At 44.2% G+C, this 16,293-nt stretch overlaps 12 protein-coding genes across 12 annotated transcripts; 6 read left to right on the top strand and 6 right to left on the bottom strand.

The window, feature by feature from the left end:
• The first annotated feature begins 47 nt into the window (after positions 1 to 47).
• Positions 48 to 2,278, top strand: SJAG_01373 (CK1/CK1/CK1-G protein kinase Cki3). The gene is made up of 4 exons (XM_002172587.2): positions 48 to 464; positions 525 to 594; positions 730 to 878; positions 1,074 to 2,278. Exons 1-4 carry the CDS (start codon positions 330 to 332, stop codon positions 1,992 to 1,994), a joined length of 1,275 nt encoding a protein of 424 aa, XP_002172623.1. The 5' UTR covers positions 48 to 329; the 3' UTR covers positions 1,995 to 2,278.
• Positions 2,279 to 2,396: 118 nt separating this feature from the next.
• SJAG_01372 (porphobilinogen synthase Hem2) lies at positions 2,397 to 3,389 on the bottom strand (the record flags this gene model as incomplete). The annotated part of the gene is made up of 1 exon (XM_002172586.1): positions 2,397 to 3,389. The coding sequence occupies one exon, from the start codon at positions 3,387 to 3,389 to the stop codon at positions 2,397 to 2,399; it is 993 nt and encodes a 330-aa protein (XP_002172622.1).
• A 532-nt stretch (positions 3,390 to 3,921) lies between these two features.
• Positions 3,922 to 4,247, bottom strand: SJAG_01371 (DASH complex subunit Dad2; the record flags this gene model as incomplete). Its single annotated transcript, XM_002172585.1, has 2 exons — positions 3,922 to 4,046; positions 4,103 to 4,247. 2 exons carry the CDS (start codon positions 4,245 to 4,247, stop codon positions 3,922 to 3,924), a joined length of 270 nt encoding a protein of 89 aa, XP_002172621.1.
• Positions 4,248 to 5,331: 1,084 nt separating this feature from the next.
• Positions 5,332 to 6,470, top strand: SJAG_01370 (dynein light chain Dlc1). Its single transcript, XM_002172584.2, has 3 exons — positions 5,332 to 5,620; positions 5,677 to 5,787; positions 5,891 to 6,470. Exons 1-3 carry the CDS (start codon positions 5,612 to 5,614, stop codon positions 6,104 to 6,106), a joined length of 336 nt encoding a protein of 111 aa, XP_002172620.1. The 5' UTR covers positions 5,332 to 5,611; the 3' UTR covers positions 6,107 to 6,470.
• A 53-nt stretch (positions 6,471 to 6,523) lies between these two features.
• Positions 6,524 to 6,823, top strand: SJAG_01369 (hypothetical protein; the record flags this gene model as incomplete). Its single annotated transcript, XM_002172583.1, has 1 exon — positions 6,524 to 6,823. The coding sequence occupies one exon, from the start codon at positions 6,524 to 6,526 to the stop codon at positions 6,821 to 6,823; it is 300 nt and encodes a 99-aa protein (XP_002172619.1).
• On the bottom strand, positions 6,763 to 9,357 carry SJAG_01368 (methionyl-tRNA formyltransferase Fmt1). The gene has a single exon (XM_002172582.2). It carries the CDS (start codon positions 8,624 to 8,626, stop codon positions 7,556 to 7,558), a length of 1,071 nt encoding a protein of 356 aa, XP_002172618.1. The 5' UTR covers positions 8,627 to 9,357; the 3' UTR covers positions 6,763 to 7,555.
• SJAG_01367 (hypothetical protein) lies at positions 8,648 to 10,261 on the top strand (the record flags this gene model as incomplete). The annotated part of the gene is made up of 1 exon (XM_002172581.1): positions 8,648 to 10,261. One exon carries the CDS (start codon positions 8,648 to 8,650, stop codon positions 10,259 to 10,261), a length of 1,614 nt encoding a protein of 537 aa, XP_002172617.1.
• Positions 10,262 to 10,348: 87 nt separating this feature from the next.
• Positions 10,349 to 10,887, bottom strand: SJAG_01366 (40S ribosomal protein S26). The gene is made up of 2 exons (XM_002172580.2): positions 10,710 to 10,887; positions 10,349 to 10,644 (listed from the first exon to the last, which is right to left on the bottom strand). Exons 1-2 carry the CDS (start codon positions 10,831 to 10,833, stop codon positions 10,409 to 10,411), a joined length of 360 nt encoding a protein of 119 aa, XP_002172616.1. The 5' UTR covers positions 10,834 to 10,887; the 3' UTR covers positions 10,349 to 10,408.
• Positions 10,888 to 11,072: 185 nt separating this feature from the next.
• SJAG_01365 (ubiquitin-60S ribosomal protein L40 fusion protein) lies at positions 11,073 to 11,559 on the bottom strand. The gene has a single exon (XM_002172579.2). It carries the CDS (start codon positions 11,490 to 11,492, stop codon positions 11,106 to 11,108), a length of 387 nt encoding a protein of 128 aa, XP_002172615.1. The 5' UTR covers positions 11,493 to 11,559; the 3' UTR covers positions 11,073 to 11,105.
• A 25-nt stretch (positions 11,560 to 11,584) lies between these two features.
• Positions 11,585 to 14,653, top strand: SJAG_01364 (60S ribosomal protein L14). The gene is made up of 3 exons (XM_002172578.2): positions 11,585 to 11,779; positions 11,990 to 14,345; positions 14,395 to 14,653. Exons 1-2 carry the CDS (start codon positions 11,672 to 11,674, stop codon positions 12,275 to 12,277), a joined length of 396 nt encoding a protein of 131 aa, XP_002172614.1. The 5' UTR covers positions 11,585 to 11,671; the 3' UTR covers positions 12,278 to 14,345; positions 14,395 to 14,653.
• Positions 12,568 to 16,098, bottom strand: SJAG_01363 (trichothecene 3-O-acetyltransferase). Its single transcript, XM_002172577.2, has one exon. It carries the CDS (start codon positions 14,083 to 14,085, stop codon positions 12,724 to 12,726), a length of 1,362 nt encoding a protein of 453 aa, XP_002172613.1. The 5' UTR covers positions 14,086 to 16,098; the 3' UTR covers positions 12,568 to 12,723.
• On the top strand, positions 14,588 to 15,844 carry SJAG_01362 (NADP-dependent leukotriene B4 12-hydroxydehydrogenase). Its single transcript, XM_002172576.2, has one exon. The coding sequence runs from the start codon at positions 14,712 to 14,714 to the stop codon at positions 15,774 to 15,776; it is 1,065 nt and encodes a 354-aa protein (XP_002172612.2). The 5' UTR covers positions 14,588 to 14,711; the 3' UTR covers positions 15,777 to 15,844.
• Positions 16,099 to 16,293: the final 195 nt, after the last annotated feature.

Below are 16,293 nucleotides of genomic sequence, written 5' to 3'. Positions count from 1 at the left end.
TAAACGTTAATTTGTACTATCTTGTGTTTTCAGTGCGGCTGACCTCGCTGCTCTGACTGGGCTGCTACTGCCTCCTTCCGTCCTACCCTTACTTAGGCTCCACTCGCCAATCCAGTACACACAGTATTCCACAGCAACAATCAGCGCTGGTCTCCTAAGAAGCATCCCGTAGACCTTGTACGGTGTTTGGAAATCCCACATTTGCAGAATTATCTGTTCTATTGTGGATTGATTAATTCCCGTACTTGCTCGGTTCTCCTGCAGCGGCTGGAGGTTAACTGTTTTTTTCATTTCGTTTTTGAGCTGCTACAGCAGCTAACGAATACGAAATGTCGGCGTCTTCGTCCCAGTCCAATGTTGTAGGGGTTCACTACAAGGTTGGAAAGAAAATTGGCGAGGGTTCCTTTGGTATGCTTTTCCAGGGAGTGAATTTGGTGAACAATCAACCGATTGCTCTTAAATTTGTAAGTAGACTTGAGGACGGAAGTATTGAGTCGATAGAATGGCTGCTAATCCTGTTACAGGAATCCAGGAAGAGTGAAGTACCTCAACTCCGTGATGAATATCTTACATATAAGCTTTTGATGGGACTACGTAAGTTGTGGAAGGAGCTGTGGGCTCTTGTGAGCCTCTGTGGGTTCCTGTGGGTTCCTGCATGGTCTTACAAGTTTGTAAAGGCTTCCGCAAGCTTGAGTATTTAAAAAAGGCATCCTGTACTAACTTGTTCAGCCGGTGTCCCCAATGTGTACTATTATGGACAGGAAGGGATGTACAATCTACTGGTGATGGATCTTCTTGGACCTAGTTTGGAGGATCTTTTTGATTACAGTGGTCGTCATTTCAGCGTTAAGACCGTTGCCATGATTGCTAAGCAAATGGTAAGCATTGAACAAGGGAGAAGACGATGGGCATGTTTGTGATACGTCCATCCGTTTAGTCTGGGTGGTATCTGCATGCTAGGAGCACCGTCGTTGATTGCGAGTATTTATTCTTCGAATGACAAGTGCACTTGCAATTTCTCCGCTCCAAGTTTTCTCGTTTGCCTCATATCTTACTGCTTACTAACCTGTCAGATCACTCGTATCCAGTCTGTCCATGAGCGACATTTTATTTATCGTGATATTAAACCAGACAATTTCCTTATCGGACCACCTGGAAGCAAGACGGAGAATATGATTTATGCCGTCGATTTTGGAATGGCAAAGCAGTATCGTGATCCTAAGACTCGAGTTCATCGTCCTTACAACGAACACAAGAGTCTCTCAGGAACTGCTCGTTATATGTCCATTAACACACATCTTGGTCGTGAACAGTCTCGGCGTGATGATTTGGAGTCCATGGGACACGTCTTTATGTACTTCTTACGCGGAAGTCTTCCTTGGCAGGGTTTGAAGGCTGCTACCAACAAGCAAAAGTACGAGAAGATCGGTGAGAAGAAGCAATCTACACCGCTCAAGGAACTTTGCAATGGCTTCCCCAAGGAGTTTTTCCAGTACATGACTTATGTGAGAAACTTGGGTTACGAAGAGACGCCCGATTATGACTATTTGCGCTCTTTGTTCGACTCCGTTCTGCGACGTATCAACGAACAGGAGGATGGACGTTTTGATTGGGTTCTCTTGAATAATGGTCGCGGTTGGCAATACAGCGCTTCCAGACAACGAAATTTACAGCATCGTCAAAGCCATGCAACCCGTCAACGTCAAAGCACCCCCCAATACTCTCGACTTGCCTTACCGTCGCATCAGAACCAGCATCAAGAAGACCCAAAGCTTCCTCGCACGAAGGATGGTCTTCCCTCCCCTGCTCCTCAAGCACATAGAGACATAACTGCTCACGCAGCGGACTACAATTCCCCTCGTCATGCTGAACAGCAGCAGCAACAACAGCAACAGCAGCAACAACAACGGTACTCCGGCAAGCAACAGGAAGAACCTGCTCCACGGAAGAAAAAGCTTGGTTGGAAAATACTGTTCTGCTGCATGGCTGACTAATCGCATGCATCCAGCGTGCATATCCAAATCATCCGTTCATTTCTGTTTTTGTAAAAGGAAGAAAGGGATCGCTTTAATTTTTATTATCTCGCGTGTTGCCAACACACTATAGCTACAATCGTTTCTTTTCAGCAACTGTCATCTTCGTATCAAACTCTTTTCCCCACTGTTGTCTTTAGCACTAGTCGAAAAACGAAGCACTTGCATAAGTAAGTTCATTCTGAGGATGGATTTGTTGAGAGATGGAACACGTGGACTGATTAAGTTAATCACGAGTAAGGAGGAAATGAATTAGAGAGAGAAAGTCATTATGGAATGGGATGTGTGGGAGAGCGTAGACGAGAGATGCATGCGTGTGTTAATGTACGTTTACAGCAATGGACAACAATGATGTTTCCCATTTTATTCACTCAACCAGTCCAAAAGTTCGGGAGTGAAGTAAGTCAAAATGATAGAACAACCAGCTCTCATGAATCCGTTCATAACTTCCAGTACGACACGCTTCAGATCAAAGACACCTGCCTTGGCTGCAGCGTGGAGCATGGCAAACTCTCCCGACACATGGTACGTAGCGATGGGTACATCGGGAGCCAAGTTAGCGGCATCGGCAATAATGTCCATGAAAGCAGTACCAGGCTTGACCATGATCGCATCTGCACCTTCGCGTAGGTCACGTTGAATAGCACGACGAGCAAGGCCACGAGAAGCAGGAGGCAACTGATAACAGCTGCGGTCACCAAACGCTGGGGCACTGTCGGCAGCGTCTCTGAAAGGACCGTAAAAGCAAGAAGCAAATTTTGCGGCGTACGACAGAAGCATCACACGATGGGACAACTGATTTTGGATGAGGCCTTCCTTGATAGCCAAGATACGACCATCCATACAATCACTGGGTGCGAGAATTTGGGCACCAGCCAGAGCATAGTTTACACTGACCTCGGCGATACGAGCGACCGATTCGGTGTTGTTGATTGTGCCGTCTTTGAATAACAAACCGCAGTGACCATGGTCAGTATATTCACACAAACAAATATCGCAGGCGACTGCAAGGTCAGGGAAGCGATTGCGAATGAGCTTGATGGCGCGAACGACGGGACCGTCAGGGGAATCAGCAAGGGAGCCGCGGAAGTCTTTCTTTGATGAGTCTTCCAAAACACCGAAAAGAATAACACTGCGAAGGCCCTTCTTTACTAGTGGATCGAGCAATTCCTCAAGACGATTCACGCCCCAGCGGTATTGGTTGGGCATGCTGGAAATGACGTCTTTGGCATCGTCCTTGTCTGAAATAAAAATGGGATACATCAGAGCCGACTTTGTCAACGGACGCACACTTTGCCATTCACGAGTAAGAGGAATATGATATCCGCTATGCAATATGGAGGAAACGTTGGACATGATGCACGAGGTTGTAAACAAAAACACAAAAAGTTTTACGGGCGGTTTTTTACTCCAGGACTCTGAGAACTGGTTGAGGAGGGGCTTACTCTTGAATTGCGGCGAATAAGAGAACGCGGCGAAGAAATATCGGTTTGGTGTAAAAAATTTTCGCCCGGTAAAAGGCGCACTAAGAGATTACGACCGATGTAGTAAGAATGAGCAAGAGCCGATAGAACGATTTTTGAGTCGGCTGTAGCTCTTATGTTTGAGTGGAGGACACGGAAAGAAGGCGAAGAGTGACTAGGCAGCGAGAACAGACAGAAAGAGGAGTTGATTCGTGGTCGAGACGGCTGACGGCAATGACACGGATGTATTGGGTGTGTCGTTTATTATGTTCCGTCAATGGCGTCTGTAGGGCACGAACCCGGGAACGGTGAGATATCAAAAGTGGTCAAAGAGCAGTAGGAGCTATGTTATAGACCTGAAACAAGAAAAAGTAGATGTTCATTTTCGAAGTTCAGTTTCGACCTGGTCCCCGTCCTCCTTTCTCTCACTCGTTCGCCTTCTTTGGGATATCTTCTGTTTGAGGGATCCGAACAAGAGTTCCTGCGTGAGAGCTTGCCAACCGTATAGTTTGAAAGATTTCCTTCCAGTTATCTAGAACGCTTGCTACGGCTGTTTGAGACGAGATTAGTTTGTTGTTTGATGAGTATTGAATTTTCAGATCATACCCTCCGTTCCATTACTTAATGATTCCAGTTTTACTGCCATTTTTTCAAAACGGTCAGCTAAATCCCGCGACAAATCCCGTAAATTACAAACAGACGCATATTCATGCTGTTTTTCCTCCAATTTCTTAGCTAACGAGCTGGACATGGTGAGGTAGAGGTGAACAGGTCGGAAGAAAACGAAATGAAACGAGTGAGTGAGTAAGGGAGTTTGGTAAGAGAAAACAGAGCAATTTATTGACTCATAAGAAAAAATTAAGTTGATTTATTTTATTGATGCGGATGAAGTGGTTTGTGGTCAAAGAGAATGGAATGAAAATGAGGAAACGGAGGGCGAAGCAGCGAGGTTGGGTTATAATTCGGTGTCGTCTTGAACAAAGAATAATTGCTCACAATGGTTTTAGTAATAATCTAATGAGTTAGAATGGTCCTGTTTATTGCGATTAGTAGTACTAGGGTTTGGGGTTTTATATTGTTTTGTTATGTTATGTTATGTTATTTGTTTTTACTTTATTTTATTTTTTTTTATTTTATTCTATTCTATTTATTTTTTCGATTTTTTTTTCGATTTTTTTTATATTTCATTTATTTTCATTTATATTTTATTATTAATTCATATATGTATATTTTTTAAATGTGCGCATAAACATTACTTCAAATAAAATCGCATTCATACGTCTTTACTCCACCTTTAATATTGATTTTTATTTAATTTTTATTTATGTAAATTTTTTCCCTCTTGCATGTGCCACTTCCGTCTTGGGCTTCCCTCTATTCCTTCAGGGGACCTCCGATTCTCGCTTGTTCCAAGGTTTTTTAGTGTTGAGCTATTATTTTAAAGTTCGTTTAAGCAACTAAAGAATTAACTATTCTATTTTTACATAGAAACCTGCTCAAACAAAAATCCCTAAATTCCGTAAAGCGTATACATTCAGATAGGAGTAATTGGATGAAGGAGGGACGAAGATGGTATGCTATTTCGATTGAGCTGAACTAGCTAGATTTTTATTTTTTTTATCTATTTGTTTATTTATATATATATATATATATATATATATATAATTTTTTTTTTTTTGTTTTTTTTTATGCTTTTTTTTATTTTATTTTATTTTATTTCATTTCATTTCACTTTACTTTATTTTTTTGAAAATCACGTTTCTTGATTTGCTGGACATGTTCCTAAATTCCCTCACCTCTCCTGCATTCAGCTGGATTTAATACCTCAATACGCATCGTTTAATACCGTCTCGTTTACATACTTCCATTTCCACCTGTACCTGTCTAATACAACCGCTCTCATTGGTTCCAGCCTTCTCTGGCCCCGCACGCCAACCCCCTCTCTGATTTGCTGATGCCTCTATTTACATTCCCCGCATTCCCCTCGCTTATTCGGAATCTTAGATAGTGACAAACGGGTATTCTTCCTCGACGTATACAATTCTCCCTGTCCTCTTCCAAACACCCCAGCTGTTACGCGTACGACGAACAAATTCTCCCATATATTCCTATACCATGAGCTGCGTACGTTCCTGGAATTGAAACGTCTCTACTGTTACTAACCGTGTGCGACCGTACAGCCTCTTAGTAGAGAAAAGATCGATGCCATTTGCTCTGAAGCAGTTACTTCGTTGCTGAAGGAACCCGTCTATGAACACGACACTATCCTTAAATTAAACAAGGAAGCTATTGTAAGTGTTCTAGACCCGTTTGCCCGGTTGAAACGCGCCCAATCACGTAGAAACACGCAGTGGTCCTATTTCGTACTTTGTTTACTAACACGCGTGAATGTAGCGCTTCGTTCTTTCTGCATTGAACAAGGATGCTTCCTCATACAAATGGATCGTTAACAGCACTGTCGTTCAAAAGCTCCCTGCAGGCCATCCTACTGCGGGTGTAACGGCTTCCCAGGCTGCATCTTGGGATTGCGAAAGAGATGGCTTCTTGGTCGTCAAGAAATCTAGTCCCGTTGTCGGAATCACATTGACTATTACATTTGTCTCTTTCTAGATATGTTGTTTTCATCGATGATGGGCACAACTACCGGCAGGAGCTCAGCAAGCTGCTGATGATGATGGTACTCTCACTAGTACCAATTACCCATTTGCTCAAGTTTATCCCCATCAGTTTATACCGCTGGAAACCCACAAAATGACGAAACAATAGTAACTATTGCAGGGACGCGAGCCACCATTGACTGAAATCTTCCACGGCTCTTCTGCTCCCGAACCTTACCGCCTCCTGCTCAACTTAGGCTGGTGCTTGCTTTTCTCAACAAATTCGTATCTTATCTTAGCGAGTCTCGTTACTACACGTTAAAGTTACAATGTTACCCGAGACACGGTATAATGTACAGGCAGCTTAATGAGACAGCTGTCTTCTACCATCCACGTCTGTCCGGCCAATTTTCGGTTTTTGCAGTTCTTCATGAAAATAGAAGCCAAAACCAACTCAAAAAGGGCGGTGGATGATCTGTGGACGGATTTCGCCAAGGTGAAGCGCGTGAGCTTCTACGGACAGGGAACTGCTACCGTGAAAGTCGTCACGATTGCCGAACTCTTTAAAAGACGATGCGCGAGCGAGAATGTTCGTGTTCATCAAGTGACCAAAGTAGATTCTCCTTCACCAAAACCAACGGATCTGCTTTCACTAGTCACAGACGCTGAGGAACAAAAAAAAGAAATTCCCTCCCTGCGTGTGGAGATTTACGCTGAAGGTAATGAGTAATACTACGATTTTTTAATGGATACAAAAACAACAAACTGATCGCTCTATGTGGAATGTGTCTGAGAAATGAACCATTTTTGAACCTTTGAAACTATGTCCTTAAGTGAGTTTTGGTGAAGGATACGAAAGAAAAAAGTACAAGAGTGTTGTTCTTCCTTCCTCTGTGGATGATGAGTTTGGTAAAAGGGTTGAGCATTTGTGAAGCTTTGCTTTCGGCACCTGGACGAGGACGGGGTACACTCATCGTAAAGGATGATTTTCCCTTGTGTATTGCTCGTGCTCTCTACTACCTCATACTGTGTGTATGGGGGGTGCACAAATGAACTGGGTGAGTCTGTCTACACTGGCGTTTCTGTATGGAACGGCATCTACCCATGAAAGGTTCCGTTATGTGAGAACATTAATGTGAACCTACGTGAAGTGCTCTCCAGAATTGCAAAGAAGTCAGCCTTACTTTCTGTCCATGCTGAATGGAGTCTGTAACGGAAGCAATTGTTAACAGATCTAAAGGTACCATGGAACAAAATCCAAGCTTAGTTTCCTTATTCTATGAAATCCTCTAAGCAACTGACACAGGGAAGGTTGCGGAAGAACAGCAAAGACGATGGCCAAGTGACCCAGCAATGAAAGGGACTGAAAAAAAATAAAAGAGTGGGGAAGCAATTCAATCATAGCTAACATGAACCGTGCTCACTACCGTGAAACAGTCAAAGGAGTGTAAGCACCTTAAAATTAAAAGCGTTGAACTTTGTTTGGCGAAACAAACAACCCGCCTTTTCCTTTGAAACTTGTTGCAATCCATTCGCCCGCGGAAACCCTTTTTCTCCCAGCAAGTTGGATGCTATCATTTATACGTACAGCACCGTCGATCGTTTTTATCCAAAACTCATTGTTGAAGCATCGCATGAACGTACCTGGAGCGACATTTGCGCAGGTTGTTTCATCAACCATAACCGGTTGTATTCCCCATAGAGTAATGCTGTTTCCCGTTGGAAGACAGGTTTTGATGAAACCAAACGCACGACTAATGGCATACACTTGTGCAGTAGTGTAACTGTCCCATTCAACAAAAGCCTGTTTTAAATCAACTTTAGGTGCCCAACTTTCAGCTACCTGTACTCGCTTTCCTAAAAACGATGTGATTCCTTCTGGGGCATTATCTTTGTCGTATGTGCCCAAACGTAGGACCCGAGAAAGCAAGCCTGCCCCAATTTGCGCCAGTGTTTGACACAACTGTTCGTACGTCTCGGTCCCGTTCATCACATAGGCTTTCTGAGCGAGCAACTCACCTTTGTCGAACTCGGCTGGATGTATACGTTGAATGGAAACGCCCGTTTTCGACACTTGTCTTAGAATGGCCGCGTATATCGGGCCCGGTCCTCGAAACTGAGGCAGCAGAGAAGGATGTACGTTTATACCGCCATAAGTGAATTGATTCAAAATGGAAGCGGGAATGAATCTGCCGAAACTGGCGGCAATGGCAAGATCACCATGAGTGAATTTCTTTAACGCTTGCCAATCAGGTGCAACATTGGAAGCTGTAGTGTTCAATGTTTCCTTCCCTGGAAATTGATACACAGGAATACCATGTTCTTGTGCTTCTCGTGACACACTAGACGCGAGGGTTTGTTTTGATATATCGTTTCTTCGTCTCCCTGTGTTTCTACCACTGCCGCTTACCACTACCAAGCGTTGCTCGACTTGTGGGCGTAAAAGCTCCACCACGCTCCGTAGTATTGGCACAGCAAAATCATCCGTACCAAAAAACACGACCCTTGACAGCGGAAACCCCCTCCGTTGCATTTTTATTGTGTTTGTTGGAAAATGGTTCTAGTTGATCAATTCTGTGTTTACCGGTGTTTGTCAGTTGAAAAGGTTGTTATTGTGTGGTCGTACAATCATCGGCATCCCAATTCAGAATCACAAGCAAATGCGGATTCTGAACCTTCGAATGTTTCTGAATTAAAACGTCAAATATCTTTGTTGAATGGGCTCATTCAGTTTTCCGATGACAATGCACAATCAACACCGAAGGAATCCCAGAAGACAATGTCTCAGTCTTGGATGAGCCTGTCCCGGTCGATGGTACTTACACCTCCTCGTCCGTCGTCCCCGCTTATTCACGTTGACACTTCAAAAAGTTTACGCTTAGTCCTTCCATTTTCCCCAAGGAATGTTGCTGCCGTTGATTGGCAATGCACTTTTCAAGAGAGCGATGATGATGACGACAGCGAGTCTGATTGCACCAGTTCAAGTGAGAATTCCAATGAACACGACGCTAGTCATTCCCCTTCACACGCCTCCTTTCCGTCCCATGGACTGTACATTTACCTCTCGGTGTGCAAACCAAGCCCGAGTGTCTTTGTGCTGAATACAACCATTCAGTCACTATGCAACCAATTTTTCGTTACTAATTTTTCCTTTTTACGATCATATCATAATGGCACACTGTCATCTCATGAAGTGCGTTGCCTACAACATTGGTGGAACCAGCGGTTGTCTCCTTTAGAATGTGGCGGTTCCTTGCTTCGCAGTTTTCAAGCCGTTGCTGTTGAGAAGGATTCGGCAGATACCAGTAGAAGCGACGCGATTGAGCGTATTCTTGAGCATGGTGCTCTCCCATGGTATGCCTTTTATGTTATAAAAGTACGTGCAGGACAACCAGTAGTCCAAATGGGAAAAATGCGTGAGGGGTATGCAAACGATGCCCAGCTCAATGCATTATTTGAGTTTTGTGCATCTCAATATCCATTTACGGCCAGCACCATGTCCTCGCTGTGGCCCGACGTTGCCCTCCAAATATCAGGCAAGTTTCGAAAAGCTCAACTGCTGTGCATGCGAGTGGGCATTGAGAAACGGGAGCTACTAATTGTGCTCCGCCCGGCAGAAATTGCCCAAAGTCAGCTGCAAGTCAAGAAATCTTTAATGACAGCTGAACAACAAAGTGACAGAGAACGACCTTTACGACTTGAAGATGATATAATGATACAGCTACGAGCACAGCTGCAAGTGCTACAACCCTCCCCTCCTGTTACAGGACTGCCCGGTTGTTTCCCCGAGAGCGAAACCTTTTGGGGTTTACTTGTTCACCATCCTACATGCAAGGCGATTGCCAGGCTCAACTTCCCGACCGTTGATGCTCATCATCTCTGGGAAGTATTGGAGAACATTCAAATGTCCAAACAGACAGAGCACAGCGAGCGGTTAACAGTTCGAAGCCGTCGAGGCTACTGGATTCTTCGACAGGTAATCGCACCCTCTGAAGACAGAAGTGAATGGTCCACCTTTGCCAATCACACCGAGCCTGTACTGCCGTTATACACAATCCTTCTCATAACGAAAACGAAGACCTTTGGCACCGTAGAGCAGTTTCACCCGAAGGCCCTTCGCTACCTGAACACGATCCTCGACTGGGTTTCAACTCAGAAACACGCATGAGCCTTGTAACTAAAAAGCAACCCAACTAAGACACACAACAAGCACACTAAACTCCTCCTCCACGACCTTAACCAACGCATCCCAAAATTCATGACCCGTGGTACTGAAACCTTACTACACCAATACTAGTTTTCATACGTTAAAGGTTTAGAGAGCCTTAACGGCGACAGCAGGGTTGATCTTCTTGCCATCGCGGTTGTAACGCACACGGGGAGGGGGAGTACGAATACGACGGCCCTCACGAGAACGAACACGGACAACACGAGAGTGGATAGCGCAAGAGACACAGTATTGCAACTTGATGTACAACTTGGGGATGGTGTACTCGCTGTAAACAGAGGCCTCGGACAAATCACGGATGGCGGCAGTCTCGACCATGTTACCTACAAACACATGTTAGAAAACCAGCAATTTAAAAAAGTGCCGCCACAAAGACAGAATTACTTACGGATAGTCCAACGCTTGATGGCCTTGTCCTTGGGGACACAACGAGAGCAGTTGATGCAGCGAACAAACTTGTTGTGACCACGGCCGTGCTTGTTGCGTCCGTTGTTTCTTCTCTTTTGAGTCATGGTGGTGCAGAGGACAAATTCACCGCCCTGTGTTGGTATGGGTAAAGTTTCGTGTGACTGCTAATTTTGTTTTAGTGTGTCCCTTCGTATCTCGTTAACCGGCAATAACGCCCCCTAACGAGTCACAGGAACGAAGACCAATACGCACCCACATGACCCCACATTTCTCGGTATACTCCCACACAGCATCCCACCAGCACTCACAGACCCCCACTACCGTCTACATCCTTCGCGTCTCATTCGTGCAGAACCATATGCGTTAAGAAAACTGTCTACTTAAGCTTCTTCTTAGGGCGCAATTGGTTGGTGTGACCACACTTCTTCTTGCGGCAGTTGGTAGCACGAGGAGGAAGACGAGCATAGCACTTGCGGCAAATCATCTTCTCGCAGTTGTACTTGGAAGCCAAAGCCTTCAGAGAGGGCTCGATAATACCACCACGGAGACGGAGAACCAAGTGGAGAGTAGACTCCTTTTGGATGTTGTAGTCGGAAAGAGTACGACCATCCTCGAGCTGCTTACCAGCAAAGATCAAACGCTGTTGATCAGGGGGGATGCCCTCCTTGTCCTGGATTTTGCTCTTGACATTGTCAATAGTGTCGGAGGACTCGACCTCAAGGGTGATGGTCTTGCCCGTGAGGGTCTTGACGAAAATCTGCATCTTGGCGGTATTGGCTCTAGTTGCGTTCGTCACGCAGGAAGATGGGTGGTGATGCCTATGCAAATGCTTTGTTACCTTGTTACCTGAACAACAAAAAATAACAGTCACAGGTTTTGGTTGACGACGACCACCACGCACGCTCGATTTGCTCTCAACCACACCACCTACACCAAACTACCATGGAAGGATTCAAGCGCTACGTTGAGGTTGGACGCATTGCTCTTGTCAACAAGGGTGCCTACAAGGGCAAGCTTGCCGTGATTGTCGACATTGTTGACCACAAGAGAGTAAGTTGTTGGTGAGGTGCGGCATGCGACAAGCAGGAGGTTTGAGGGTGTCTGGCAGCTTGGTGCGTGAACAGAACAGTTCCTTCTCTTCGTTAGAAGCGTTTCTGGCCGTCTGTTCCGTCTGTGCTCTCGTTTCCCTTGAATAACCTTATTTTCACGTCGTGTCGCGTCGCGTCTCTTCCTCTTCATCCTTTACTAACATGCTTGTAGGCCGTTTTCGACTCTCCTTGCCCTAACTTCCCTCGCCAAGTTATCAGCTATGGTGATGTTATTCTCACCTCCATTGTTATGGACCTTCCTCGCGGTGCTCGTACTGGTGTCGTTGCTAAGAAGTGGAAGGCTCAAGAAATCTGCAAGAAGTGGGAGTCCTCCGCTTGGGCCAAGAAGCTTGAGACCCAAAAGGTTCGCAGTCAACTTAGCGACTTTGACCGCTTCGCTGTCATGCGTCTCAAGAAGCAACGCCGCAACGAGGTTCGTGTTGCTCTTGCCAAGGCTTAGATTTTATAGTCTATGAATCTTGTAGGTCAACTGGTAGTGAACTGAATGGGGGTAATGTGTGTGTTTGCTGCTTCTGTTGGGGGGTAATTGCTTTTGTGGTAGTTTTCGTTTCGTTTTTTACGGTCGGAATCCGATATGTTGGCTGAACTTGCCAGTACGGCAAACTTCCTTGCATTCTGGTCATCAAAATGTAGCAACGATGCAATGGTACGTGGTCCCGGAAGCCACTGGAGCTCTCTTTTACTGCGAGAGTTCTTGTCCGTCGAAGACGTCTTTGCGAACTTAGTTTAGCAAGTTTTACTACTTTGTGTAATAAGTATTCATCAAGTATTCATAAATGTGTTCAAAGGTATAACATAGATATCATTTATATTAACAAAAAACATAACATAATGAAAACGGAAAGTGTTTACTTTACTCATTACTCATCGTTCATAAGCCAGTTTTCAACCAATATAGACTCCGTATTTGGTGAATTCCTTATCAGCCTTCAGTCTTTCCATGTCTTCGTTTCTTAGGCAGATTGAAACTGGAATTTCTCCATTTGCCCCACGATGTAAGAAATACACCAGTCCTTCGACCGGGATACACTGTGGAAATCTCTCAACTTCTGGTGTTCCCAAACCAAAATTAAAGTCAAGGTCGAAGCTTTTCATTTTCGCCCATGAACTAAGCATCACAGTTTCAGTTGCGTCAAGGTTGGCACTGTATGAAACCGTGCTTTTATCCTGCAGACCATCAAGGTAAGTCCCAAGTATTAGCGTTTGGCGCGCCAATTCAGATGGCTTTATAGCTGAACGAAGTCGCGACGCGATACTACCTACCGGAGCCTTCACAACACTTTCAGCTTTCCAACTGCAATACGTTTGGTGCAGGGCATTTCCGAGATAGTCAGGGTGGATGCCAAGATAGTCTCGAACATTAACGCAGCGAACCAGACTTAATTCAGTTGAAGGGTTCAAACGGGGGAAACGAGCACGAATGATGGCCCGAAATACAAATGCAGTCAGTGAATCATCAGTAGAAACAAAACTTGTAGACTCTGAGATGCTTTCAGAAGCAAGTGCCTTTAGGGCATCAAGGGAATCGCGTTCAAAAAGAAAGCACTTCCAAGTGCTTGGAACGTACTTTAAGAGTGCTTCTCCGACTGACTCTTTGAATGATCGCTTAACCTTGGTAAGTTGATTAACGAGTTCGACTTCTGGGTCAAAAGGTTCAGTCACTTTTTGGAAAACGGTTTGACGATCCAAGTTACCGATTCTCAGTTCCTCGCTTGAGAACGGTTCGTTGTGACAAGCCTTTGAAAGCAAATGCATAACCTTCGTTTCTCCAGTCATGTCCATTACACTATGATGGCCGATACATGTGAGCAAAAGACCTCCGTTTATGAAATTCATCTGCACAGAAAAGACAGGATCCGAGTCCGTGTCTGGGTCGTTTCCATCTCTCAAATGAGGGAGGAAACTGTATGGTGCAACAACCTTCTCCTTAATAGAAGCCATGGGAAATCTAGTTTTCCGAAATTCATCCATGGTTGGCACCGAAGGATCATCTCTCAAATCCTTAATAATAAGCGGGATTTTACCTATAAGCTTGATTTTTCTTATTCCCGTGCAGTTTTCATTAACACCTTCGATAATGACCTTTCCTGCGATCCAAGGGAAGGCTGCAGAGAGTCGTTGTAGACCATCTTTCATGGTCTGTACCATTAACGGATACGAAGAAGGATCCTTCACTTCGTAGAATAGACACAATGGAACACATATTGTTAAGGGGAATTGCCCGAAAATATCCAACAAGACCGACATTCTTACTGAGCTTAAAACTAAATAGCCGGCACCCTTTCGTATACAGATAAACTTCTTTACAGGCAACTTAGAATGCGTTTCTGAACCTTATATAACCTTGATCAGGTGTTTGCAACACACGTCTTGTCACTGTACCATCTCCCTGGAATGCAAAAACTGCTCAGAAAGCGACAAAGCAAGTAAATAGTTTCGCTTAAATAAACCTTAAAAATCGTTTTTGGCAGGAAAGTATCGCATTGTATGTACTGCACATGTTCAAGGTATGTTAGTATACGAAACATGGTAGAATTCATTGATAGATATCAACAGGTGAACCATCGTTCAAAACTATATCATAGTATACTCCCGACCCATGGGACCCTTAAGTGCTTAGTAAGTAGGAAAGCGCTTAGTAAGTTGGCGTTAGCGAATTTTTGTCGGCCCGTTATTTCCTATTAGTCAAAGCATTTGTTTTCGGCTTCCGACAAAACCGTAATCTCCGAGGCGGTCACAAGCAAGTATGTGAATAACAATTGTATATGTATAAAAAGAATTGTATTTCGGCTGCAATTCATTGTAAGCAGCACTGACATCCATTGTTTCTTTCTCCTACTACTCCTACTACTACTACTACTATTACTACTACTATGCAAGACATGTCGAATAACGCCGTCATTGTTAGAAAGCTGATGCAGAGTTCCGAGGGGTATCCGAAAGTTGGAGAAAACATTGACTTTGTTCGGAGACCATATGACGCTTCCCAATTACAGCTGTCAGATAATTTCCCTGTCTTGGCTAAAGTGCTCTACATATCGGTGGACCCATTTTTGAAGCTTCGTCTGATAGAAAATCTTGATGCTGATGAGGAAGTAACAAAGCCGTTTGAAGAAGGGAAACCATTGTCTTGTTATGCTGTTGTCACCGTTATTGATTCTTTATCGGAGAAATGGAAGAAAGGTGACAGGCTGTTTTCTTTTGCTAATTGGGAAGAGTATACGCTTCTGTCGACACAAACGCTCGAGTCGTCTTGTCTGATCACTGACAAAGATGACAGCATGCTGAAAGATTATCTCGGTGTATTGGGTATGGCTGGCCATACGGCTTATATCGGTTTAAAGCATGTTGGTCACCCAAAGGCTAACGAGACTGTCTTGGTCTCTTCGGCATGCGGAGCTGTCGGTATGATGGCAGGACAACTTGCAAAGTCATTCGGCTGTTATGTAGTCGGCAGTGCCGGTTCTGATGAAAAGGTTGAGTTCCTGAAAAATGAACTTCATTTTGATGACGCATTCAATTATAAAAAGGAAAACTATTCAGATGCTTTAAAAAGAACTTGTCCCAAGGGCATTGATGTGTATTTTGATAATGTTGGCGGAGAGCTTTTGGATACCGTTTTCCTTCATGCAAACCTGTATGCACGTATCATATATTGCGGTGCATTGAGCCAGTACTGTGCCAAGGAGCCATACGGTTTAAAAAATACAATGCAAATGATTACGAAATGCATCCGGTTTGAGGGTTTCTCGTATTATTACTACTACTCGTTGTACTGGGACGAATGCTGCTCTACTATAAAGAAGCTTCTTAGCGAACAGAAGCTTCATTTTAAATTGGATATGAAAGTGGGTTTGGAACAAACTCCCGAGGCCTTTACTTCGATGCTTCAAGGCAAAAACTTTGGAAAAGTTATTGTCCAAGTTGCACAGGACTAAATGTAGAAGTGATGTTAGCTACTTAATGAATTCAAATATTATGATGAGTATAAGACGTCTGTGTAGAAAACCTCCTGCTTGTGACAAAGATAGTCCTGTGATTGCAAGAATGAAAGCTCTTGCTGATATTTGGGCTAGACTCTCATAATCAAAGCGTTGGTGGATCAAACTGAGCGACAGAACCCGCTAATGGCCTACGAAACTACCAGAACAAACAGGTTGAATACTCTCTTGACTTATAACCCGCAGTTATTTCCCCATTCCCCGCATCATCTCCTCAATTCACAACGTAACGACTATCATTACTGTACATAGATTGCTGCCCTCTGCGACTTGGCCAGGGCCCATTCCCGACAAATAGAGTGATGTTTAGTATCTGCCTTAAACCTGCTTAAGGAATTTTACTGTTTCATACGAAAGCACATAAAAATTATATAGCGTCTCTCTAAAGAATCACACTCTAAAAAGCATTGTCCTCTTATTTTTGGTGTAGTGTTTTACTAGAGGAAGGTGAAAC

Source organism: Schizosaccharomyces japonicus (assembly GCF_000149845.2).
Source record: "Schizosaccharomyces japonicus yFS275 unplaced genomic scaffold supercont5.3, whole genome shotgun sequence".
In the NCBI taxonomy this organism is placed as follows: Eukaryota; Fungi; Ascomycota; class Schizosaccharomycetes; order Schizosaccharomycetales; family Schizosaccharomycetaceae; genus Schizosaccharomyces; species Schizosaccharomyces japonicus.
The sequence above is the reverse complement of the archived record's forward strand: the minus strand, read 5'-3'. Positions and strand labels throughout refer to the sequence as shown.